This window comes from Prionailurus bengalensis, chromosome C2, assembly GCF_016509475.1.
Source record: "Prionailurus bengalensis isolate Pbe53 chromosome C2, Fcat_Pben_1.1_paternal_pri, whole genome shotgun sequence".
NCBI classification, from domain to species: Eukaryota; Metazoa; Chordata; class Mammalia; order Carnivora; family Felidae; genus Prionailurus; species Prionailurus bengalensis.
In genome coordinates this window covers 68,234,970-68,262,878 of record NC_057350.1, presented here as the reverse complement: position 1 = coordinate 68,262,878, position 27,909 = coordinate 68,234,970, and the positions used below count along the sequence as shown (strand labels likewise).

At 39.0% G+C, this 27,909-nt stretch overlaps 1 protein-coding gene across 1 annotated transcript in view; it reads right to left on the bottom strand.

The window, feature by feature from the left end:
• CASR (calcium sensing receptor) overlaps positions 1 to 26,251 on the bottom strand; it is a 31,530-nt gene extending 5,279 nt beyond the window's left edge. The window contains exons 1-4 of the mRNA XM_043594310.1: positions 25,554 to 26,251; positions 22,192 to 22,498; positions 18,115 to 18,999; positions 2,496 to 2,726 (exon numbers count right to left, since the gene is read on the bottom strand). Coding sequence (XP_043450245.1) covers positions 2,496 to 2,726; positions 18,115 to 18,999; positions 22,192 to 22,498; positions 25,554 to 25,738 — 1,608 coding nt within the window. The 5' untranslated portion in view covers positions 25,739 to 26,251. The remainder of the gene's footprint in view (positions 1 to 2,495; positions 2,727 to 18,114; positions 19,000 to 22,191; positions 22,499 to 25,553) is intronic.
• Between the last annotated feature and the right edge of the window lie 1,658 nt (positions 26,252 to 27,909).

Genomic DNA, 27,909 nt, shown 5'->3' with positions numbered 1-27,909 from the left:
ATTCTCTGTTTATCACAGGCAAATGACATTAAACATTCTTTCTTTTTAAAAAAAACACTAAACTTTCAAGGGACAGATGAATCTAATCTTATGTGAACTCTACCAGAGATTGGGGGGAAAAAAAGGGGAACATCTTCTAACTCATTCTTATATAAAGGCCAGTATAACTCTGATTCCAAAACCAGATGAGAACAGTATGAAAAATAAAAAAAAAAATTACAGGCCCATATCACTACTTTAAGTTGTCTTTAGAAGCAGACCTGAGTTGTAGATTTGTCTACAAGTGTTTGCAAGGAAAGTTCTCCCAAGAAACCAGGAAGAGAATGGAGCAAGTCAGACACAGAAGGGAAGAAGACAGCAAGGGTATGATCTTGAGCAAAGTCCCTCAGAGGGTAGCTTCTGCCTGATCCCATAGGGGAACTCTGGACTGTAAGTTATTCCTTAGAGCTGTCCTGTCCTAATGAAAAGGGAGCCAGGGTTTTTGTACTTCCACACCACTCATTGTTAAGGATCTTTTTAGGGAAATGTAAATTTGTGGACTCTTCTGCCTTTCTGAGCCCTGTGGGCAAAGTGGGTTCTGTTAGCCCGCTGGTAGTTTTCTGAAAAAGTGTGGTGAGTTCTGTTGGAAGCAAAAATATATAGAAGTCCTGGAGGTATACGCAAAGTGTAAGGAATCTGAAAGGACCTGAGAAGAGTACAGCTACTTTTTATCACTTGAATATAGATGAAAACACTAAAACAATTAACAAACTCAAAGGACATAGGAAAGAATATGTAGCATGATCATGTTAGGTTTGTGCCAAGAATGCAAACAAGTTTAGTACTAGAAAATCTATACTGCATCTATATATATAAAATCCACTGCATTAATAAATTAATGGAGAAAAATCATGATCATCAGTAGATAAAGAAAAAGCATTTGATGAAATTCAACACAAAATAACAATTAAAAACTTACCTGAAAAAGGGAGATAGGAAGAAATATCTTTAACTTAAAAAGGGCAATATAAAAACTTCTTAGGTAAACATCATTCTACATGAAAAAATAAAAGCATTTCTTTTAAAACAAGAATGCCCACTATAACCACTATTATTAAACATTGCAGAGTTCATAGCTAGTGGGATAAGACAAGAAAAATAAGGGCATAAATATTGGAAAGAACTCAGTAAAACTTGTTATTTACAGATGATATGATTGTCCACGTAGAAAACTTAAAAGAATCAGCAACCAAATTATTAGAAATAATTGGGGAGCAGCCTCAGACTGCCACAGACTTTTCTTACTCAAGTTTCATTAGTTTTTCTTAAAAAGGCACTTCAGCTTTTGTTTGCTTTGGTTGATTGCCAGATCCTTAAATGGTTGTTTTTGACAGTTTTGTCCAATTTGTTGCTTTATTGTTTCAGAAGCTCTTCTTCTCATTCCATATGATCATGTCAAGTAACACAGAAGGGTGCATACTATTTCCAAAATGTTTCTTTTAAAAAATTTTTTAAAAATATTTATTTATTTATTTATTTATTTATTTATTTATTTATTTTGAGAGAGAAATGGAGTGCAAGCAGGGGAGGTGCAGAGAGAGAGGGAGACACAGAATCTGAAGCAGGCTCCAGGCTCTGAGCTGTCAGCACAGAGCATGATGCAGGGCTCAAACTCAAGGACCACAAGATCATGATCTGAGCCGAAATCAGACGCTTAACCGACTGAGCCACCGAGGCACCCCTCAAAATGTCTCTTTAATAAGACTCTTCCCTTCTCTCCCCACCTACCTGCTTGACTTGGAGACATCTTACAAAGTTAAACATGTGGAAATCAACAAAGGAAATTTTTTACTATATCAGAAAAATAACTGGTTTGACAAGGATTTTTTAGAAAACTTGAAGAGAAAATAATTGGCATTATTTTCTAATGAAAGAGGGATATAAATGACAGTATTGGACCTGATGATTGCTAAGATTCTTGGGACCTTGGGAAGGAAAAGAAAGGAAAAGAACTAGTGAAGGACATTAGTACTTTCAACTATAGTAACACAGTACCCTCAGAGATGTTATCTTTCCCAAGTTACCAACCCATTTGATTTTCTAAGAAATTGTCCTTTTGATTTATAGGTCCTCCCGGAGCTATTTGGATAACAGGGAACTACCTCTGTGTGAATTGTCCAGACCCTACCTTGAGTGATATTTCTGTTTGCTTAAATATTTCACTCTGGTTGGGGAAAGTTTTAGTCAAGGAAACTATTAGCCATTTAGCCAAAGGATCAGATTTGTAAAGAATAAGAATTTTCTGAGGATTATCATCTGTATACTAAACACTCATGGATTTCATGGAGAACCTTGGCATTAGAGCTATATGACAAGAGCTAACAAGAGTTAGTGAGTTGAGGGAAGTGGTCTCATCATTTTGCAAGTCCGGTGGTGAAGACTAAGGCCCTTCCGAAGTCTAGCACAGTTTCCTGCCTGTGGTGGAGGCATCTGTGGTTCTGATGGACAGCACATACCTCCCTGGAGAATCCACTCCACAGGATTTTCTCCTCATTGATGAAGAGCCTTTCTCCTTTCTTGGCATAGACGTTGTAATATCCGACTTCCTTAAACACTATGGAGCCATCCTCTGGAGAGAGGTGCCAGTTGATGATGGAATAGTTCCCCACGAGGTCCCCACATTCATCGAAAGTCACCTGCTCCCCCATATTGTTGGTAAAGTTTAGGTGCCGTAGGTGCTTCAGGACCTAAAGAGGAACAGAGACTTTGAGTACAAGCCACAGGGCTACCACATATGTTTAAGTATGTTATGTACTGCATGAGGACAGTAAACTATCTTGTTCTAACAAAGTGGAAGGAACATAACTTTAGGAAGAGGCACCTTTTTCTAATTTACACTAAGGTAATTGTATGTGTTAGCAGTAGCCCTGGTAAGCCACAGGCTTTACTTGATACTCAAATTGTAACTGGGGCGAAAACACCTTCTTGAAGTCAGGAAAGTAGACTGGGCACATCTCACCATGGCCCCTGGCCAGATCAAGTCTTCTTCAGGTACATCATCAACTGGTGGTGCCCCAGGAAGGGCAGGGTTTGTAACCCAGAGCCATTCCTGGTGTCTTCTGAGATGGGTTTTGGGGAAGGAGTGGAGGTATGAAGTACTTTTAAGATCTGCTCCATCTTTCTTTATGCTGCTGCCTCTGTGAAAGTGTCTTGCTGCCAAAAATCACGGAGTGGGGTGAGTGGAAGGAAGAAAGAAATGAGGCTGTCGGTGGAGCCCTCACCATCACTGTTGTAACAGTCATGGCCAATCCCTTAATCTTCGCAGGGCTTTATATGTCATATAACTCTTGTATAAAAAAGTAATGATAATAATTGTTAAACTTTATTGGTCATTTTACTACATTTTAGGCGCAAATGCTAAATGCCTTATATTTATTATCTAATCTTATCCTTACAACAAATAGTACTATCACCCCCATTTTACTGATGGGGAAAGTGAGGCATAGGAACAGAAGTATCTTGTTTAGGGTTACACAGTTAGCAAGTGGTGCAAAGCCTGCGCTCTTAATGGCTATGCTCTACTGTGGTATTGTTAGGCACCTGGCTTTGCTTCCTATGTGCCCCTGACATGGGTCAGGAGGAGACAGTGAACACTCAGCCCCTTCATGTGGGATGTGCCAGGGGTCCCAAGGCATCAAGAGAGAATAACACATGGTCCAGCCTGTGAATATAAGTGTTCTTGCTTCTACTGCACCTCACAAGTCACTGAGATTTATCACCCTCCTCCAGCTCTGAGCATGTTTCCTCACCTTTGTAATGAGAGGGCTGGTCCAGAGAGGTTGCGGAATCTCTGCAAACTCTGGTATGGACTCTTCTCTCTGTTCTGTGGCTTCATGGTCCCTGAGGTACATCTAGAGGCACCTCTCCCTTTTTCATTATTTTTATCATTACCCCTAAAAAACCAACATCTAATCTGACACTGGGGAAAAGTTTGGGTTGAGTCTGTCTAATGGATGGCTTTACTGAGGCCTTGCACCTATTATCCAGGTTAATATTCATGACAAACTAGGTGACTTAGCTAGGCCCCTTCAGGGCACCTTTAATATTCTACCCATTCCAGAGATGACACTGCTTTTTAAAACTATATATCTGTATTCACTTTACTTTCAAATAAACATTTATTGTAAGTAAAATTAAATAGGGAAAAGGAGTCACCTGAATTTGCTCATAAACAGCTCTGGGACAAGTTTGGGGACAGAGTCAATGGCAGACCATGTATGCATACAAACATACCACCCTGGGTGCCTCACCTAACCTTCTGTATGGGATTTACTGCTTTAGTGTCCTCACTGCTACCCTGGCAGACTCTGGCTACCCTGACTTTTGCCCAGACCTATGGGGGAAGAGGGGGTGTCCTTCCCTTCCTGCTATCTGTTCTTCTGTTCTGCAGTCAGAACTGCTGAGCTATCCTCCAAAAAGATGGAGAATGAATCCTACTGAGGATTCATGCTACCTGTGTTCTCCTGAGGCTTCCTTGATGGTCATCCATCTTATATTTTTTCCTCCATTTTTACTGACCTTTTAAAACTGTCTGCAGAGCAGTACCCCAGATATGTTCCTTTTTTATACCTCCAGTTCTCCTTCCTTTTCCTCCATGTTCTTGGAATGACCTGGCCTCCTCCTATACAGAATGATGTACATCCTTTTGTTTGTACCCCAACACATCCTTGTCCTGACACAGCTTTTCTTCCCTGAGAGGAACATACAGTCCTTCTGCTCTGTACAGCTGAGCTTCTCTTGCAGCACTTAGAACCTCATTCCTTCCACCCACTCTGGAACCTCCATTCCATAGTCATGCTTTTCTTTTCCCACATCCTGCTGGGGATCTATCATGGCTCAGATGAAATATTCTTCAAACTTCTCTAGGTAGTTTCCAAAACCTTCCATACTTTGGTTTCATGTACCTACCATTACTTGTTAGTGCAAATGTTTTATCCCAGTCATACAGTTTCCACTGTCCTTTCCACAATCATGCTAACTCTGTCTTTGCTCTGATGTGTGTAAAAGGAGATGAGAAGAGTGGAGAGGTAGGGAACTACCTCTTATTTACACTTCCTATGTGCCAGGCATTGTACTAAAGCTTTACACACAATATCTCATTTAATCCTCACAACCACTCTATTATTATATTCATTTTATAGATGAAGAAACTGAGGCATAGAAGTCAAGAAACTTGCCGGTCATAAGCTAGAAAGTTCTTGAGCTGTGATTTAAACATGAGCTTTTCCTGCTGCGCTCTCCTGCCTCTAATATAAATGATTTAGAATGTCCATGGCAAATATCTGTCAGTAATATTTCCTCATTAAATATATTTTGAAAAAGCATCACTGTTATTTGAAGAATAATTTTAAAAGCATATATACAGCAGTAAAACTGGGTATTGAGCATAAATTTACTTCCTTCTTATTCAGGTTTAATTCCTTGGTTCTCAATATGCCAGGCAACAAGCTTCCTCTCTCCTTTTCTCTTTCTTTAAGTTCTCTGCAGTGAAAGTCTCCAGGCATTAGTGGATGAATAAGGAAGGGAACAGGGACAGTCATTTTATAATTAAATTGTTATCTTCTACATTGGTCAGGCTGGACAGAAACGTGACTCAAAGATCACCACTGGCTGTAATCCTTTTGTGTTGCTATTGGCATGGGATGGAGATTTCTACCATAATCCTAACATGAAAGAAGAAGAAGTCAATCAAAAATCATTTTCTTAAAGTTTCCATTAAAAAATTATTGTAAACACAGGGTGAGATGTGTGTGCTGTTAGAATCAGTCAACAAGTAAATATTTATAGACTATCCACCATGTGTTCTGAGCTAGGCTGCAGTAGTATAAGACATAGTAATATAGTCCTCATGAGCTAACTTACAGGGTATCAGCTCTAAATACAGCTAAATTCAGAAGGGATGGAAATTTAAAAGGGCTGAAGAGGTCAATACAGGCTTGAGGCATGGTAGAAATTTGGATTGGCAAAGGACAGAAAGAAGGAGGGTGTTAAAAACAGTGGGAATAGCATGGACAAAGATCAAGTTAGGAATAAGTGTTATGGGGGCAGTAAAGAAACCAGTCTCTCAAAATTCGTGTACATGCTAGAGAACAAGGGGAAATAAAGTAGATAGGTAAAGAGGATCCAAGGCAAAGAGGCTGGATTTCATATTAAAAGGCACAGGATCAGATAATAACAGGTTGATGAGAATGTAGAGAAATCTCCATACACTGTTGGTGGGGATGTAAAATGGTGCAGAGACTTTGGAAAATAGTTTGACACTTTCTCAAAAAGTTAAACATAAGAGTTACCACTTGACCCAGCAATTCCACTCTTATGTGTAATCCCAAGAAAAATTAAAACATATATCCAAACAAAAACCTGAACACCACTGTTCATAATTCATAATAATAAAAAATGGAAGCAAGTTAAATGTATATCACTCGAATCAATGGATAAATAAAATATGTTATATCTATATGATGGGATACTATTCAAGCCATAAAAAGGAATGAAGTACTGATACGTGCTACAACAAGGATGAACCTTGAAAACATGCCAAGTGGAAGAAGTCACACAGACCACGTATTTTATGATTCGCTTTATATGAACTGTGCAGAAATATCCAAATATAGAGAGACAGAAAGTAGATTGGTGATATTTAGGAATGGGGGGATGAGAAAGTAGGGGGTGACAGCTAAAGGGTATGAAGTTTCTTTTGATGTGGTGGAAAGGTTCCAAACTGATTGTGGTTATGGTTATACAACTCTGTGAATATACTAAAAGCCACTGTAGTAGGTGAACTTTATGATATGTGAATTATATATCAATAAAACTGTTACCAAAAAAGGAAATATTGAAAGGGATTTCAAATGTCCAAATATGACTTCATTGGTGGAGCAGGTAGAGACCTTGATAACAAGGTAACCTTGAGGACATTTGGTATCAAGAGTTTACTAATGAGACATCGCAATTCTAGCCTCAGATGGGACAGGGAGATAAGGATAGGCAGAAGGTAAAAGCGGGGCAAACATCTTATCCAGAAAAGGAAGCACCCAGGATCTTTGTGGCTAGAAATTTTATACCCAAAATTTATTAGACAAATCTCCTCTAAAGTTAAAGACACTATCTTATTCCTTTCTGTGTCCCCAGTGATTTGTAGAGGGCCCAAATTTGAATGGATACTCAAACTATGTCTGTTGAATGTTTGGTTGATAGTCTAGGCATTAAACTAACACTGTTGAATTTGTCAAGTGGTGCTCATGACGAGGTGTTCACCAGCCTGAGGATAAGTAAACAAATAAATAAGGTCAATATGGTGTCTATATCAGTTAAAAGAGCAAGTAGGTAGAAAATCAATAAAGGTGTAAAAGACTTGAATAATACTTGATCAATAGCACTTGACCTAATTGATATTTATAGAACACTCAACCCAATAGCAGTAGAATACACACTCTTTTCAAGGGCACGGAGAATATTTACCAAGATAAACCATATTCTGGATAATAAAACCATGTTTCCATAAATTTAAAAATATTCAAACAAAGTATGTTTTTTGACTCCTGAGAATTTAAATTAGAAATCAGTAACAGAAAGATATTTGAAAAATCTCCAGATACTTGGAAACCAAATAACATACTTCTAAATAATATATGGGTTAAAGAAGAAGTGGAAAGGAAAGTTAGAATGTATTTTGAATTAAATGAAAATGAAAACATAGCATACAAAATTGGGGGGATGCAGCTAAAGCAACATCTAGAGGGAGATTTTTTTTTCTTTTTTTTTTTTTCCTTTTTTTTTTTATGAAATTTATTGACAAATTGGTTTCCATACAACACCCAGTGCTCATCCCAAAAGGTGCCCTCCTCAATACCCATCACCCACCCTCTCCTCCCTCCCACCCCCCATCAACTAGAGGGAGATTTTTAACAATAAAATTATAGAAGAAAGGTCTCAAATTAATGACCCCACTTTCCAACCTAAGAAACTAGAAAAAGAAGAGCAAATTAAATTCAAATAAAGCAGGAGAAAGGAAGTAATAAAGCTCAGAGAAAAATCATTGGAATAGAAAACAGAAACATAGAAAATCACTAAAACTAAAAGCTGGTTCTTTGGGAAGATCAATAAAATTGATGACTCTCTTCCCAAACTGATCAGTAAAAAAGATGAAGATGCGTATTTCCAAACAAAGAATGAGAGAAGTGACATCACTAGAGATCTTGCAGACATTTTCAGGATAATCTGAGAGTATTATAAATAATTTAATAAGCAATATTCTAAACAAATTTATGCCAATAAATTCGACAACTTACACACTGTCTTTGAAAGACACAATCAAAGCTGTCTTCAAAGCTGTATTCAAAGGAATAGTTCTATAAGTATTAAAGAAATTGAATTTGCAGTTCAGAATTTTCCCACAAAGAAAATTGGCCCAATTCACTGATAAATTCTGCCACATATTTAAGGAAGAAGGTTGAAGGTAATACCAATTCCACACAAACACTTTCAGAACATTGACAGGGAGGCAATACTTCCTAACCCATTCTTTGAAGGCAGTATTACTCAGATACCAAAACTAGGCAAAGATATTACTAGAAAATAAAACTATTGACCAATATCTTTCATGAACATAGAGGAAAAATTTCATAACCAAATTTTAGTTGTCTACCTTCCTACATTGTTGTAGGAATGCAAGGGTGAACATTCAACTACATTAACATACTACAAAAGGGAAATCATATGATCATCTCGATAAATACAGAAAAAGTAGTTGGTAACATCCAATCTCCATTCCTGATAAAAACTTTCCATAATCTAGGAGTAAAAAGGAACCTCCTGAATCCTCTACAAAACCTACGGTTAGGGGCGCCTGGGTGGCTCAGTCAGTTAAGCGGCCGACTTCGGCCCAGGTCATGATCTCGCCGTCCGTGAGTTCGAGCCCCGCGTCGGGCTCTGTGCTGACAGCTCAGAGCCTGGAGCCTGTTTCAGATTCTGTGTCTCCCTCTCTCTGACCCTCCCCCGTTCATGCTTTGTCTCTCTCTGTCTCAAAAATAAATAAACGTTAAAAAAAATTAAAAAAAAAAACCTACGGTTAACATTATGCTTAGTGGTGAGAGATTGAATTTTCCTCTAAGATCAGGAACAAGAGAATAATGTCCATTCTCACTGTGGCTATAGAGTATTATACTGGAGGTGCTAGCCAGTGCAGTTGGGCTGAAGTCAGCTGATTCAGACTGAAAATATAAAGTTCTAAGTTCTACACTCAAACAGAAACAAACAAACAAAAGAACTTTCAGATAAGGTTGAAAAGGTTTAGGATTCACTTTTTGAAAAACTTACCATTGAAGATCATAAAAATTAAAGTTTTATATAATCAGTTATAACTTAAACCTATTTTTAAAAGCAAAATACTCAAAATTATACTGTGGGATTAAGGTCCAGTACAATTTCTCCCTTTGAGGTATCACTGTAACTTAAAAGTCCCCCCCACAACTGTTCCATATAAGATTGATGACAGAAGTATGCCAGAAGATGAAGAGAGCAATCAACACTTGAGATATAGGACTGATATCCCCTTAATATAGAGAGATCCAGAATTATTCTATTAGCTATAATAAATTCATTCAAAGTAATAGCAGGAAAAAATAAAATCAGTCAAAATAGATTTTTTTTTTTTAAGTTTCTTTTCTCCTTTTGGGTTTTTTCATTAGTACAAATTAGGCTATTTTTTTTTTTTTCCTGATAAGATTCTTAGGAAGCCTGTGTCAAAAAACAATAGATGTTGGCAAGAATGTGGAGAAACGGGAACCCTTGTGCACTGTTGGTGGGAATCAAACTGGTGCAGCCACTCTGGAAAACAGTGTGGAGGTTTCTCAAGAAATTAAAAAATAGAACCACTCTACGACCCAGCAATAGCACTACTAGGAATTTATCCAAAGGATATAGGAGTTCTGATTCATAGGGGGCACATGTATCCCAATGTTTATAGCAGGGCTATCAACAATAGCCAAATTATGGAAAGAGCCTAAATGTCTATCACCTGATGAATGGATAAAGAAGATGTGGTTTATATATACAATGGGATACTACTTGGCAATGAGAAAGAATGAAATTTGCCATTTGCAACAATGTGGATGGAACTGGAGGGTATTATGCTAAGTTAAATAAGTCAGGCAGAGAAAGACAGATATCATGTGTTTTCACTCATATGTGGAATTTGAGAAACTGAACAGAAGACCATGGGGGAAGGGACAGGGAAAAAAAATTGTTTCAAACAGAGAGGGAGGCAACCTGTAAGAGACTCTTAAATATAAAGAACAAACAGGGTTGGTAGGGGGCAAGCGGGGGAGAGGGAAAATGGGTGATGGGTACTGAGGAGGGCACTTGTTGGGATGAGCACTGGGTGTTCTATGTAAGCAATGAATCACTGGAATCTACCCCCAAAACTAAAAGCACGCTATATACACTGGATGTTAGCTAACTTGACAATAAATTATATTAAAAAAATAAAATAAGAATAAAATTTAATGGTTTCTGTATCTTCTTGTCTCAATAATCCTGTTTATACTCTTAAAATCTTTATTGAAGTGGTGTTTTCCTCTGTCATTTACCTCTTTAATGAAGAGTTAAGTTTCAGCCCGAATTTTATTGTTTTTTTGTTTTTTTGTTTTTTTTTGCATGGGCATTTTCTACTGACTTCTTTCAGACCACTCACCTTCTCTTTTATCTGTGCCTATGGCTCTACTGTTTTGTTATTCACTTAACCTCTATTTACCCCTGTTACTTACCATTGTCTCATTCTCTTTATTTGTTCATTCAAAAAGTATTTATTAAGCACCTAATATGGGCCAAACAGGCACTTTTTTTAGTGACAAGAGACACAATTATATTCGAGATGGACAGAGAGATGTTTGCTATACTCTAATTTGGTCAGTTGTGTCCACTCTAAGTAAGACACTTACTTAGTGTAAGACACACTGTACTTTGTCTCTGTGTCTGTACTGTGAAACCATTGACTGACCCAGCAGCCTCTTAGGAGTTAGAAAGGATGTGTCTAAAGGGACAATTTGGCACATGGTTCTTTTAACAGTAACCTTGGTTGCTGCCTGGGGGCAGATGTGGCTAGGTACGTGACTTTGGGCAAATCATTTTGGCTTCTCTGGGTCTTACTTTCCTCACCTACAAAAGAATACTATTCAAGACTAGTGTTTGCTGAACACTTATTATATATAGTCAGTATCCTGAGCACTTTATACATGTTAACTAAGGTCATCCTTATAATGAACTTCTACATCTCCATTTTTCAGGTGAGGAAAGTGAGGCACAGGCACAGTAAGTGACTGCCCATGGTCATACAGTTGTTAGGTAGCAATTGGGATTTAGATCTAGTTAGCCTGGCTCTAGAGTCCAAACTTGTCAACCATTACATTATATATTATCCATCAGCTGTAGGAGTCAGATTAGGTAGTCTATCACATTGTCCATTGCTAGTTACAAAGGTTAACTAATATAAAATATAGGTTGAGAATATGGGCTTATTTTTAAAGTGGGATCATGGAGGCATGTATAATGCTTGTGGCAACACAAGCGGCCTTAATTGGAAAAGTGATCCATACTAAACGACCTCCAGAACTCCATGCATGGCCTGTACTTTCCCACTCCAGGGTCTTTTCATTGTTTTATATTTTTAATCAACTTTATTGCAGTAAAGTTGACATAGGATAAAATACGTCTATTTTAAGAGTACTGAGTTTTGGCAAATGTACATGTCTGTGTAACCACCACTACTATCACCCCAAAAAGTTCCCAGATGTCCCTTCCAAGTTAATCTTCACCTCCACTTGCAGCCCTAGGGAGCTGTGGATCTCTTTTCTTTCTATCATTAGAGAAAGGATATCATATAAATGTAGTAATTACAGGATGTATTCTTTTTTTTTTTTTTTTTTAGTCTGGATTTTTTTCATTCAGCATGATGTTTTTGGGATTTACCTATGTTACCTTTGCATTTGACATTTTCTCCAAGGAACACTTTCCAAAAATCCTGTCCATCCTTCAAAGCCCATCCCAGATGATATCTTTTGTTTTCTTCTTTACTTCAAATCCTAACATTTAAGGTACGTAGTGTTTCATCCTCACAGTCAAAGTTTTACCTTGTCCATTAATAATCACTTAATTGTTTTCTAAGGCATATCTCTAAGTCATCTCTTTAGATATCTTTAATATTTCTTTTGGCATTCTGACTGTCAAGTTTTGCATTTGAGCACTTAATTTTCTACATAATACCTTGCATATCAGGGAAGGTGGAGATGGAAACCATTTCATCCTTAAAAGCAATGACAGGGAATCTTTAAATTGATAATTACTGACCCACAAAAATCAACATACATTATAAAATAATTTAGATATTTCCCCAAGTGAGAACACTCTCCTTTTGCAGTTTTAAAAGAGGGACTAATAGTTCCATTAAAAAAGAAAATATAGGGGCGCCTGGGTGGCGCAGTCGGTTAAGCGTCCGACTTCAGCCAGGTCACGATCTCGCGGTCTGTGAGTTCGAGCCCCGCGTCGGGCTCTGGGCTGATGGCTCAGAGCCTGGAGCCTGTTTCCGATTCTGTGTCTCCCTCTCTCTCTGCCCCTCCCCCGTTCATGCTCTGTCTCTCTCTGTCCCCAAAAAAATAAACGTTGAAAAAAAAATTTTTTTAAATAAAAAAAAAAAGAAAATATAAAAATTTCCTTGAGATTTGTAATCCAGCATAATATGCTTCTAAGTTATTTTATTTGGGGAGAAATATGAGGAAAATAAGAATAAATGAAGGGAAAGAGAAAGGAAAAAAGCTAAAAGAAAGACTGACACATAGAAGATAACATACAGACAGAGAAACTGACAGGTTCTTAAAACTAAACACTGGGAAAGACACATTAAGAGAGAGACACATAGTTTACAACATGCACACACAGAGATGATCACATATTATCTTTTATGTGGTCATATTTCCATCTTGTGGCCTTTTAGGGTATTTCCTCTAAAGGATTTTAAAGTCAAACTGTTGCTCATTATAAGCATAAATGGGAATTACCTCTTGGCACATACTCTAATGGTTAATTGAAATAAACCAAAGACTAGAGACTAACCCCCCGCCCCCCCCCCCACTGTTGTCTAGGATTTCTAGCTCTTACACATGGCATCACTTAACACAGAGGGAACATGGGATGGGGTATACAAAGTACCCTGTTCACACAGAGGTGAATGAAGAATGGTTTGCACAGATAAGGAGTCTATTGTTTCTTGCCTGCTTCCTACACTAAGAGTGTTTGGGAGATCCAGACTGATCCTTATCTCCCCTCCATTTCTTCTGGTTTTCATCCCAATTCACACCCCTCTCCAAATCCCAACAGTATTACCAATTTCTGGAAAGATCAATTCGATTTGGCTTCTGTTATCACCATGGTTTTGTCATCATGCATACCTATTTTTTGACTAGTGAGTGGTTGGTGTAAGGTGAGGGAAAGTAGGAAGCATGCCTTGTGCACAATCATCCTGAGAGAAGGAAGAAGGTGATTCCACACTTACATGATTTTCCATACAAATTTGATTGTTGGGCATGTGGTCCAGGCTTATCTAATCAAAACCAAGAATACCTAAACCAGAGTGATTGATGTAAGTAAGGGTGGGTTGTTAGATTGAACAGTTCTCTGCAAAGGGCTCTAGGTAGTGTTGTCAGGCCAAATCAACTAGATCACTACTCTTTCTTTCATTTATTCTACACATACTCAGGTGTCAGGCATTCTGGACACAGTGCTGAACAGTCCAGTGGAGGAGTCAGTGTGAAGAGAGAGGTGAGGAGCAGTGGAGAAGGACTTGGGGATCTCCATGGAGGTCAGGAGGGAATTGTGTGCTGTGCACTCATAAATTATCTGTTAGTGTTTCTTTTAAGGATATGAATTGATAAATTTAGTGGGAAAAACATCAAAAGAAGAAAGAACTTGTGATTGACCTAATTTAATCAGAAGTTTAATTAGTAAGAATCTATTTCAGTCAACTAAAGAGTTGTGGAAATTTAAGCTGAATATATAAATGGCAAAAATGAGGAAGAAAGAGAGATTATAAAACGTGTATGTGGGAGTATGACTTGAGAAGACTTCTAGGAGAAAGTGAATTTTGAAAAAGTTAAAAATTTGTGGTGGACAGTATTACATGGGACAAAAATGGATGGTGCTTCAGGTGTGGGATATAATCTTAACAAAAATGCTATGCCAAAAATTCATAAGTGCTTTATGGGGAGGTGCCAGTCAGGTTGGCTTATGAGAGAATTGAGAGAAGGTAGGGGTTGAAATCTAGGCTGAGATACTTACATTAGATTGTATAGATTATAGGGGTGATACGTTTCCATATAGGTCTTAATAATGAGAGTGAATAGGGGTGCCTGGGTGGCTCAGTCTGTTAAGTGTCCGACTTCAGCTCAGGTCATGATCTCACGGTTTGTGGGTTTGAGCCCTGTGTCAGGCTCCATGCTGACAGCTCGGAGCCTGGAGCCTGCTTCGGATTCTGGGTCTCCCTTTCTCTCTCTCTCTGTCTCTCTCTGCCCCTCCCTCTCTCTCGCTCTCTCAAAAAATGAATAAACATTAAAAAAAATTTTTTAAATAATGAGGGTGAATAATTGCTGGTCTATCTCCTGATACAAAAGACATGGCCAACATCTTAAATTCTAGAATTCCCACCCAACTGTCTGGGTTCCTGAGGCTTAAAGGAAGCTTTTACAGAAAGCACACAGGACATTTTGGCCAATGACCACATGTTATTCCTCCCTAGAGCTGTGACCCTATTTTTCTGTCTCCTCTCCTGAATGAATTGTGCCAGACTGTGTATGAGCCAGGAGGGCACATCTTAACTTGTAAGTTGGGTAAACTGAGGTGTCTGTGTGGTGGATATTTTTTAAAATTTTGCCTGCTTTGCTTCTCTTTTTTCCTCCTTTGGTAACACCCTGATTTCCCTTTGGGGGTCCACTCCCCCTCTAACTCTCAGCCTATGTAATTTGAAAGGACTCCACTCCTAGCTTCAGTGATAGATATGTGATCTTGGACTAGTCGATCAGTGTGGTTTCTGGGACTTATACAGGAGATCTTGGGAAATAAGAGTCGAGTAGTAAAGATTTTATGAGCCTGAAGCTATTATAGAGGTTGAAAACTGCTAACCCTGAGGAATAAGGAACAGAGATGGAGATGAAAGCATCTACTTGTATCTGGAATACTTCTGAAATTTTCAGTATTATGGGCTACTAATAATATGAGTTTCTTCTGTTTAAGCCAGTTTGGTTTGGGTTTTCTACAGTATGGAACTAAAAGTCCCACTCTTGACTGTAGCCTCATTCTTACAGCTTTTTTCATATATGCCCAAGCTTTGGTCTTGACAATCTAGATCTTACTTCCTTGTTTGGAAAGGAGTCACTGAAGAACAGAAATGTCAAATTACCCACTGGAAGCCTCTTTTCCCTTCAACCCCACCCTGGTCTTGTCGGCTTTTCAAGAGCTGGAGTCTTCCTTTTAGGCGACATGGAAGGGAAGGGAGGAAAGACAACAGTATTTGCTAAAAGATTGTCCCTTTGTTCCTCCATCTTAAAACTCCACTCTTTATCATAATGGCTCTTGAAGTCTTTTTGGTCTTTGTCATTAGAGCGCTTCTTTGCCAGGCTGCAGGAAACAGGTGATGCAGTGCAAGGAAGGAGACTTTAAGTACCTCATAGAGATGAGAAACTTTAGCCAACAATGATGTCTGAGTGTGGTTTTCCCCACAAGAGAAGGGCTGAGAAGCACTTGCAGGTCCTGGCTCATTCTGCCAGCCTCGACACCACTCCTTACCCTATGATAGTCTCTAAAATGACTGACATAACTAGAGATGCTGGAGAGGATGTGGAGAAACAGGAACCCTCTTGCACTGTTGGTGGGAATGCAAATTGGTGCAGCCGCTCTGGAAAGCAGTGTGGAGGTTCCTCAGAAAATTAAAAATAGACCTACCCTATGACCCAGCAATAGCACTGCTAAGAATTTACCCAAGGGATACAGGAGTACTGATGCATAGGGGCACTTGTACCCCAATGTTTATAGCAGCACTCTCAACAATAGCCAAATTGTGGAAAGAGCCTAAATGTCCATCAACTGATGAATGGATAAAGAAATTGTGGTTTATATACACAATGGAATACTATGTGGCAATGAGAAAGAATGAAATATGGCCTTTTGTAGCAACGTGGATGGAACTGGAGAGTGTTATGCTAAGTGAAATAAGCCATACAGAGAAAGACAGATACCATATGGTTTCACTCTTATGTGGATCTTGAGAAACTTAACAGAAACCCATGGAGGAGGGGAAGGAAAAAAAAAAGAGGTTAGAGTGTGAGAGAGCCAAAGCAAAAGAGACTGTTAAAAACTGAGAAGAAACTGAGGGTTGATGGGGGGTGGAAGGGAGGGGAGGGTGGGTGATGGGTATTGAGGAGGGCACCTTTTGGGATGAGCACTGGGTGTTGTATGGAAACCAATCTGACAATAAATTTCATATATTGAAAAAAAATAAAAATAAATAAAAATAAATAAAATGACTGACATAGGTTGTATATTCTTTGTTTCTTTATACCTTTTCCCAAGGGTCTGTGGTGGTAGGGTTCTACATACACAGCTGTTGTAGTTATCATTTTTAACCTGGTTGCCTAATTAGAAGCATATTGAAATGCTACTATAATAATCATCATCTGTTTAGAACTTGAAAGTTTATAAATTGCTTTCACATATGTCATCACATCTCATCTTTAATAGAACCTTGGGCAGAAAGTGGGCTAGATATTGAGGCCATTTTACAGATGAAGAGACTGACTTAGAACAGTGGCTTGCCAGGGATGATGCAGCTAATTTATGGGTGAGCTGGAGCTGAAGCTGGAGACTGGGTCATTCAGCTCATGTTCAGGAATGTCTCCTCTCCCCTCCCCCTATAATCATGCACGCTCTGATAGGTCAGTCTGGAACTGAGGAAAAAATAAAAGCAGTATAAAACAAGGTTTGATTGAAAAATCAAGGTAACTACATAAGACACGAACAACTATGTAGGATTTAAGTCAGACCAGACTTTTATCTTCAGAAATTTTATGAAATGAGAAAAATTATGATGTCTCTTCTATGTGCAATTCAATTCAAAAATACAAAACAAGACTAAAGTCTAAAATGAGTGTAGGAATTCCACCTAAGTTCCAGTTATTTTCTATGATGACTACTTCAGTGATTATTTTTGAAATATCCAATATCAAATCTTTGTAAGGAGAGGTGTTTTTTTTTTTGTTTGTTTGTTTTTTGTTTTTTGTTTTTTTTTTCCTGTGCCCTTCATTTGCTTGTGTCCTAAGCTTAGTTGGCCTGTTGGGTGGTCCATCACATTATATTGTGAATAATATTTTGGTAAAAGTAGTGGCTAAATGCGATAACACTAGCATATGGAATTTAATAGGTACTAAACTAATACTTGTTATAAGAGGACAATATCTGTAATTTACCATAATTGTAAAAATACTCCATGTACTCCATTTAATACATAGTATTAAATCCGTTCCAGGATATTTAAAAGCTCTTAGGGGCTGGGGCACCTGGGTGGCTCAGTTGGTTAGGCAACCGACTTTGGCTCAGGTCATGATCTCACAGTTTGTGGGTTTGAGCCCTGCGTTGGGATCTGTGCTGACATCTCAGAGCCTGGAGCCTACTTCAGATTCTGTGTCTCCCCCTCTGTCTACCCCACCCTTGCTCACGCTCTGTGTCTCTCTGTCTCTCAATAATAAATAAACATTAAAAAAAATTTTAAAGCTCTTAGAGGCCATACTTTAGGTATTCTGAACCCCTGGACTAAAGAACAGTTGAACCAAGGCTTTAAACAGATAATCAAATTAAATTACTATCAATTTTGCAGAAGTCAGTTACTTAGAATGTTTGAAAAGGCAATTTGAGCCCAAAGCTATGTATAGCAACATCATTTAGATACTGTCTTTTTGAGGTGACCACTTTATCTGTCTTGCCTGGGTCAGCCCAATTCTGCTATACAGTGAACTGCTATCTAAGTGAAGGATGTACCTGCCAAGCCTCAACCTTCTTGATATCTGCGCAGGAACCATTGGTGAAGAGCCCTCTTCCAGGTAAGCATGTATATATATCTTGCAGGGCATGAGCAATGGAATAGACCGCTAAGTAGACATTGTAGGATATCCGTAAATGTGTATAATCCATGTAAGGGGTCTCCACGCTGCTGATGTTCTCGTCCCCTGTACAGAGAGGTCGCAAGGCAGTGGAGCTATTGCTTATCCTGCCACCACCTTCTTCATGACCTCTCAGGAAAGTGTCCAGTGCTAAAGGTCCTTTAGCACCTTCTTGGAGGTGGCAGTTAAAGGTTTCTTCCCAAAACTCCTTGGCAAAACCATTGTGGACAGACTTTCGGGGATGGACTTTCTGCAGGAATTCCCGGAAACCTGGGATCTGTCCAGCCTTCAGAGCGAATCCAATGGTGCCTCCAACCACATGGAAGTACTCGGGCATGGCAATCAAGGAAGAGCTGGCCCAGGCCTCGCTGGCCAGCCAGATCCTCCCTGTGATATTACGCCGGACAATCTCCTTGATAAGGGGTTCAAGGTCTGGGCCACTAGAGAAAACAACAATGACTTTGGCTGTGGAATTCTGGATCACCTCCACCACTTGCTGGATCTCTTCTTCATCAGAATACTGGGAGATGAGTTCACTGAAGTCGATGCAGATGTCCCTCTCCTCAGCTTCCTCTCGAAACTTCTCAATCCCTGGCCGGCCGTAGTCATCATCAGCAGCAATTGTGCCCACCCAGTTCCAGCGGAAATACTCAATAATGTCTGCCATGGCAGTGGCCTGGTGTTCATCATTGGGGATGGTACGGAGAAAGGACTTGAACTGATTTTTGTTGCTGAGGAGTCTGCTGGAGGAGGCATAGCTGACCTGGAAAGAACATAGGATGAATGAGTGAATGAGGTGCCAGATGAACCTCAAGGCTCTGTGGGGTTGGCTTTTTGAGCATTCATTAATTTATCAAACATGCTGTTCATTGCAGATGGGATGAAAGGATGAAGACAACCAGAATATGTTCCTCTCCAGTGTGAGCACTCAAGCATCAGTCAGTCTTTGGGGGAGCATTCTAATTCCCAGTGGGTGATTCTTCACAATGCCACTTTCAGAAATGGGTCTGGCCATAAAGTCAACCCAATAATAGTAGAATCTACTTACCCTTTCAAGGAGAGTCTTTACACGCTGTTGCAAAGTTGCTCCTAACTTCCTTTGTGATGCCTCATTGGTTATCATATATCCATGTACACATCTTCTTCCTGTTATATCCAGGTTCTGATCTAAACATTTAGCTTCCCCTTTACTATGATGAACACTGTGTCCATGACTCACTTCCGGAAGGAATGCAATTCTCTGTGGGTGATAAACCTAAGGCTCTTCAGAGGAGCCCCAAGGGGTTCCTCTTTCCTAGTCTGTCTAGGTTCTCTCCTCCAGTCTCCAGTTAGTCTCCCTCTTGTTAATGAAGGAGTGTTTAATATTTCTTTTCTCTAGTTTTCTAGAGAGATTTTAAAGGAAACTAAGTTAAGAAATTGGGGGGAGGGGCGCCTGGGTGGCGCAGTCGGTTAAGCGTCCGACTTCAGCCAGGTCACGATCTCGCGGTCCGGGAGTTCGAGCCCCGCGTCAGGCTCTGGGCTGATGGCTCAGAGCCTGGAGCCTGTTTCCGATTCTGTGTCTCCCTCTCTCTCTGCCCCTCCCCCATTCATGCTCTGTCTCTCTCTGTCCCAAAAATAAATAAACGTTGAAAAAAAAATTTAAAAAAAAAAAAAAAAAAAAAAAAAAAAAAAGAAATTGGGGGGAATGTCTTTAATATTTCTCACCCATTGAAACAATTAGTTTTCTGTGTTTAGTGTTTTAAAATGAATTTTCCAATATATTTCTTCTTACCAATGAATAGTTTCTACATCAAAAACATGAAAGACATTGGTGTATGAAAGACCACGACCAACTTTGCTAAAGAGCATGATTTTTCTGACAAGAGCTTTGCTTTTGGAAGTTACAGTATAAAATTGACAGTTTTTTCTTTTATCAGCAAGCCCCTTCTTGCTCTATTATGAGAGATCATGAGATGTAGGTAGTTAGATTAAGTAATTTATTGAGATGTTGTTGTTTCCACAGAGCTCTACTTGCAGACTCAAACAACAGGCTTCTGTCAGATTTTTGCAAATGAAAAACCTACTCAGGCATTTTGTAAATTTATCCATTGATGTTTACTTCTTCTTTTTGAAAAATGGGTTGAAAAGGGTTTTAAAAGGATTAAAATTACAAATATATCTACTATGAATATGTTTCTCTTAAAGAATGCATTTATAATATTTGTCTAGTTTTTAAAAAGAAACTAGGAATGAGGGGGGTAAATACTACTTCACTACCTGTTCTCCCCACAAAGAAAAAAAAAAAAACAACTCTTAAAAATACACGAAACTTTCTTATATTGTGAGAGGGGAGAATTTCATGAATGAGTCAGAAAACTTCTGTCCAGAACTTTTCTAGCTGGTCTGCTTGTTCCATCCACTTGGTGGCATGAGTAGCATAAGAAATACCCTTGGCCTCTGCCCCTACCCTGCAGAGCAGTGGCTCCCAGTTCTGGTGCACATTAGGATCACCTTGGGAGCTTTCAAAACTCCTGATGCCCAGGCTGCATCTCATATCAATTAAACCAGGATCTCTACGGTGTGAAACCCAGGTATTGGTTTTTAAGGCTCCCCATGTGATTCTAACACGCAGTCATGGAAGAGAAACACTACTGTAGATATACTTACATTGTTTTGACTGAGAATTATAGTGTTCGTGACACTTTAATAATTCAAATTTAGCTTAACCTTGTCTTTCATCCAAACCATAAAGAATTAAAACCTTTACATTTATATTCTTTATTTACCTTACCCACAATTATACCTTGTGCCTCTTGGCCACAAAAACTTACTTTCACTGTGAATTAAAAAAATACTGTACAATATGCAAAATTTATAAGATGCATATTTGCATCTTACCCAACACATTTACCGACCATTATTAGATCATTTTGTGCAAAAGTTATAAAGCCAGGGCTTCCCCATGGGAAACACCTTTAATTCCCTGAAGTAAGGATTCGGGAAATGATGACAAGTCTTTTTCAGTTGCCACATGAATATAAAAGGATAAGGTCTATCACCAAAGAAATGGGGACCTCCCAACATATAAATGTGAATTTATCAAAGGTACTCTTAACAAATTTTAAATATTAGACATTGAAAAAAATGAATTTAAAGCATGATCTATAATTTTAAAATTGATGTAAAGGATGTATTACAATTGAGCTGATTCTCTCATCCACGGACATTTAGGTTGTTTCCAACTTTTCACTATTATAAAATGATGTCATAGATCTATAAATATTAACATGAAAAAAGATTTGCTCCATAGGGGAAAAATATGCAACTTTGAACAAATGTTTATTAAAGCACTTGTTTCAGTGAATTGTTAGCATTTGAAAATGCAGACATCTCCTCATCTAGGGTGAGTTCCTGGAGGGTGGACACTATTTGTTCATATGTGCTCTATAAATATTGTTGAACGAAATAGAATATTTTCCATTCTGGAATGTGCAAGACAATGATTAAGTTCTTGTTCTGTGAGAAAATATACTCTGCTTCCCCCTGAGCTAAACTTTAAGCCAGAAGTTAGAGAGGCAGAATTTTAAAGGAATAGGATTAGGGACAGATTTTGAGTTTGAAAGGTGAGTTTACATCATATGGCCTCATTCCTTTTAGTAAAGGCAGAAGAATGGTCATTTACTAAAGGAATGGAATGGAAAATAAATACCTGGCAAAAAAGGCAAAGTTTTACACAAGGTATGTTTAAAAGAATTTTGGAAGAGTTGTGAAGGTTTAGTGGACATGGTTGATATTGGGGTCTCAGAAATCCCAAATGGTCATGATACAGTGCCCCTACTAATTAGAAGGGTTTTTTTTTTTGGTGCCAGTGTAAAGCCAGAGATAGGAAAATAGCAAGCTGTATGGACACTGGGCATGGAAGTCACTCGAGTCCTGATCCCTGCCCGCATTGCCCCATGTAAGAAGTTATGTGTACCTGGGGAATATAGAAGAGGCCCAGCAGGTTTGCCACCGCTGTGGAGATGCCCGAACCAGTTGCTCCCACCACAGCGATAGTAGAGGGGATATGCTCTGAGCAGTTGCAGAACTCGTCGAGGTTCAGAGAATCAATTTTATTTTGTGCCACAAAACTCAGAGTGGCCTCCAAGGCTTTGGAAACAGTGTTGCAAGTGTCAAATATCCTGTATCCCAGTGTCATGTTGGGAAGAAGGACTGGGCTGCTGTTTATTTCCTCGATGGCAAATATCATTGCTTGTAACCAGCGAAACCCGCGGAAATTATACCTGCAAGAAAGAAGAAATGGAAGAAAATGGGAGGCTTTCTGATCAACCACTTAAGAGTAGGGACTGGGCAAAGCTCGGTTTGAATCATGGCTGTGTTATTCTTTGTTTTCATGATGTGTTCTTTGAGACTCAGAGCACTCTCTGTAAAATGGGGACAATGCCTACCTCATATGATAGCTGTGAACATGAGATAATTATGTAAAATTCTCAGCCTGGTGCCTTACACAGAGGAAGCAATGGTAGCAAAGATTGTTATTCGTAATAGAATGAATAATTTGTATCTGCTTCATCCAGCAAAAAGTTTGAAGTTGCTGATCTAAAGTATTAAAAATAATACAGATATTTTTTAAAAAGGACTACAGAAAATATAAATAAGATTAGGATTTTAATATGTAGGAGCCTAAAACTAACCTCAGATTTGCAGAGTCACAAATTTAGATTATGACATTACTGGAGGTCAAAGGGGAAAGGGAGATGATAGAGCTCACCTTTGTAAACAAACAAACAAACAAACATGTAGGAAGGCTGTTTACAAATAGTGATTATTTCTGGGTGGTGGAGCAATGGCTTTTAAAATCGTGGGCTTTTGGTTTATTTATATATTCTGTTTTAAAAAATGAGTATGCATTGCTTTTCAAAGAACATTATTTTAAATAAAAATCGAGCAAATTAAACAAAGAGAAGTAGGGTCAGTTACATAGTTTTCACTCTCCCAAGATTTAGCTCAGAGTGAGGGCTAGTTAAGTATGCTAAATCAGTGTATCAACGTGCAAAGGAGGAAATGTAACAACTCCACAGATTCTCTCTTTATATGGTAGGTTATACTACTTGAACTCAATGGCAGGAGGTAAGAAATACTTGCTGTACTCCACTGTGTTGTTTAGGTTCCAAACTTTTATTTTTATGTATTTATTTTTTAAATGTTTATTTATTTTTGAGAGAGAGAATGCATGCAAAGAGGGGCAGAGAAACGCAGAGAGAGAGGGAGACAGAGGATCTGAAGTGGGCTCTGCACTGACAGCAGAGAGCCCAATGTGGGGCTCGAATTCATGACTGTGAGATCAGGACCTGAGCCGAAGTCAGACACTTAACCAACTGAGCCCACCCAGGTGCCCCAAGATTCCTAATTTATTCCCCTCCACCCAGTTTCTTAACTTTTAATGTGACCTTTTCTTTTAGTCATTTTCTTTATGTTTCCATCATTTTTTTGTTGTTGTTTAGTTATTTGTTTTAAACCTTAAGTTAAAAGTTAAGTTTTAAGTTAAGAGAGATTATAGAATTTTTCTTTACATAAAACATTTATACCGCTAAACTGATTTTACTATCTTTCTTTAATATAATTTAAAAAATATAGTATTCCAGGGCTTTTTGCTTAACCTTAGGTATATACATGGCACACGCACAACTCTGGTCAGCAGGGTACAACAAAGAAGATATTTGTCCAAATGGGTTATATGAAGAATATGATCACCATAGTTGAAATTCTGTACTTAGGGGGCACCTGGGTGGCGCAGTCGGTTAAGCGTCCGACTTCAGCCAGGTCACGATCTCGCGGTCCGTGAGTTCGAGCCCCGCGTCGGGCTCTGGGCTGATGGCTCAGAGCCTGGGGCCTGTTTCCGATTCTGTGTCTCCCTCTCTCTCTGCCCCTCCCCCGTTCATGCTCTGTCTCTCTCTGTCCTAAAAATAAATAAACGTTGAAAAAAAAATTAAAAAAAAAAAAAAAAAGAAATTCTGTACTTAGTTTTTCCGTATTTATGAGAAAAATGTGAAAATGCTATCTAATTTTAAAGTTCTCATTAGAACATGAACAGAAATCCAGTTTTGTTGGAGCAACTCTAGTTTTCATTTTCATTTTCCAGCAATCAGGAAGACCATGGAAGAGTGCTGGATCCCTTCTGAACATTGCAAGTCTTAGAGAGAAAGTGTTATTTTCTCTTAGAAGTTGGGTAAAGACTTGGGGTGCAGTCACAGTCTCTGATATCCTTGTGAAGGGAGGTGATATACAGTCCATTCTACTCTGTGGAAGTCAGATTTTGTTTGAAGGAACTGCCTAATTCTAGGTGCCATATTCTACTAGAGTCATGATAAATTAGGGAGCCTCAAATGGAGGGAAATCAAGTCATGAAGTAATTGTTCAGAAAACTGAGATTCAGGCCTAGAAAAGAAGTGATTCAATGGGATAAGTTAGCTGTCTTCACATGGCTGAAGAAAGAGTTCAGTGAGAGATTTAGATGGATTCTGTGGTTTCTCCCATCAGTGTTAGGTATATTCTGTGTTAAACAAGAGGATTTCAGCCTTCTATACGAAGGGCTTCTAAAATACTATAGACTGCATTTTGTAGATGCCTGGGTCATGCCAGCCACTGAGGTTTCTTTCAACTTTAAAATCCTTTAAAAAAATGAGAATAAGGCAGCTAACACTCAAGTATTATTGACCTTTGGGGCACTTAAGGTAAATGGGAGATGTTACTACTCAGGTTTGCAAGACCTATAATAAATTGCCTTCTAGGTACTTAGTCTTCCATTAAGCAACACTGCCGCCAGATATGAACAATGACAACTCAGTTACCAAGTGACTGGCACATACTCCCAACAGGCCATGGATTTTTCTATTCAGTATATTTGACATTTTGCTTTTTGAAAACTTTCTTTTTTTTTTTTATTTTTATTTAAAAAATTTTTTTTTCAACGTTTATTTATTTTTGGGACAGAGAGAGACAGAGCATGAACGGGGGAGGGGCAGAGAGAGAGGGAGACACAGAATCGGAAACAGGCCCCAGGCTCTGAGCCATCAGCCCAGAGCCCGACGCGGGGCTCGAACTCACGGACCGCGAGATCGTGACCTGGCTGAAGTCGGCCGCTTAACCGACTGCGCCACCCAGGCGCCCCGAAAACTTTCTTTTAAAGAGGGTCATGGAATAATTTCAGCATGACTACCACTCACCATTTTTGAAAAAAATAAAACCAAGTTTGAAAAAAAATTATTTTGGGTTTGATACAGCTTTTCTCCAACCACCAGAAGAGAAGAGACTCTCTGACTTGGCTCCTTTCCTTACCTGATACATTCCACAGACTCTGGCCTTGACTTTAGATCTTGATCTTTGGCTGCTACTCCAAAATGAATAGGAAAGAGCCCCCCGAGGATAATGTCCCCTTTCTTCTGAGCTCGTTGGTCAGGCCCATAGGCAGAAGTGCACCAGGTAATTGCCAAGAGGATCAAACAGCAGCTATAAAATGCCATAGTTCTGCTTTCTCTCCAGGGGGAGAAACAAGAGTGCTGGTGGTTCGGGGGCCCCTGGAACTTTTCCCCCTTGGTGCAGTTCACTCCCTGTAGTGGTGGCACATGTCTACAGAGTGATTAATAACAGAATGGAAGCTGTGGTGTTTAAATATCCATTTCTGCCTTTGCCATTGCAGACTGGTAAGGTGGGTGGTCCTTGAGTCTTTAGAAGCCACATCATGTGAAGACTGTGATGCTTTCTAAAAGAAAAGAGAGACAAAATGAATTCAGCTAAGCCTAAATCCCATCTTGTTATGATGACTATAACTGAGGTAGCTTAGAATTTCCATTTAGAGAGGTTGAGGGGTAGCAGGAGGAGACAGCATGACTTAAGAGTCTTAGACTATGTTTTTTTTAGTACTTCATGTAAGATACAGAAAACGTCAGTTGCCCATATTGGAGAAGGACTATGTTCAATTGTGAGGCCACATTTTAAAGAGGTCATTGATAAGCTAGGGACCCCACTGATGTTATTGCCAGATTTTAATCCATTCATTTTTCTGCGTGAATAATGCATAGAATTTTCCTAGTAGAAGCAGTTTCTTGCATTAGTATAATATAAATAATATTTTATTCACCACCTATGTTCTTATAGAAAATATAAAATGAGTCATACTCAAGTTTAAATCTGGCTTTAAATCAAACAAAAATGTCAGAAAAGGCCATTTATTCTTTATGCTTTCTTTCTTATGGTGGCTTCCCTTTTTTGTACCTCTTTATCACAGATATCTGGTTTCAGTTTGTAATAGGACACTCCATAAACCTTTGAGGAATAGTTCTTGTAAAAGGACGCAGATAAATCAAAGCTCAGATTATGTTATAAGACTCGACCACTAGATTTAAGGAAAAGTTTCTACTTTAGCATGATTATCCTAGTAGGAACTCTGCTCTCTATCTCACCCTCTCTGTGAGTCAATTACCAATGATACGTTGATGTTGGGTAACTATACAGCTTCTCCTGAGGTTCAGGACCAGCCCTGAACTGTCAACTGGTCATCTCTACCTGGATGTCCCACAGGTGCTTCCAATTTGACAGGCTCTAAACTCATCTTCCTCCCAGATTTGTTGCTGCTTGTTTTTTAATCTCACCAAATGACGTACCATCCACAAAGACACAAAATGAAGAGTCATCCTAGCCTCCTCCCCTCTCTCCTCATCATTGCCTTTCATATTCAAACAACCACCAAGTCCTGTAGATTCTCCTTCCTAAATCTCTGGAATCCATCTACTCCCTTTCATTTCCAAGGCCATCTTAAGTCTGCCAGCATTTCATACCGGGATTTCTGCAACTATTCCCTAATAAGCATTCTTGCCTCCAGTTTTATCCCTTTGCAGCCTGCCTTTGCAGATCTTTGGACGTCATGGAACACATGGTTTGGAGCACAGGCTCTGAAGTTAAAACTGGCTTTGAATCATAGTTTCACTGTTTTCTAACATATGACTTTGGTAAAGTCACTTTCTGTGATCTCATTAAAATAATGCATGTAGAGCCATTAACATAGTGTAACTAGTAAACTCACAGAAAATGCTAGCTGTAATGAATACCTTTCCAGCCTCACTCTTGGTGGTCTTCTCTTTGAACTCTATACTCCAGCCACACTAAAATTCTTTCAGTTCCTCAATTACACCAGACCCTTCGTAAAATCCCCAGACCTCACACATGCTGTTCCCCCTCATTGGTCCCTCTGGCCTAAACCTTGCCTGGAAAACATCTACTTATCTTTTAGCTTTCCGATGCTTATAACCATGAGGCATAGCTTGCCAAACTGTGGGGTCTTTATGTGAATGGAGAAAAAAATCTCCTGTGGGGTAGACACAGCCTTGTACTAAGGCATCCAGCTTGGGAGTGGAGCACGGGCTGGATTTCCACTCATACTAACCCCTCAGCTATACAGTGAGCAACTTATAGGACTCTTTAAGGAGGTCTTATCTGGACCCTCAGACTAGGCAGGTCTAATCTGTTATAATCTTTTACATCTTGGATCTTGGAGTTCTCCTCTTGGGAGATTTTTCACACTTTATTGTAATTACATGTATAAATGTCTGATTCTAGAGCCCAAACCCTTAATCATTGTCGTATGCTATCTCTTGCCCTTTAGGAACCTTACCTCCTCCTCTATCAGCTATTCTAG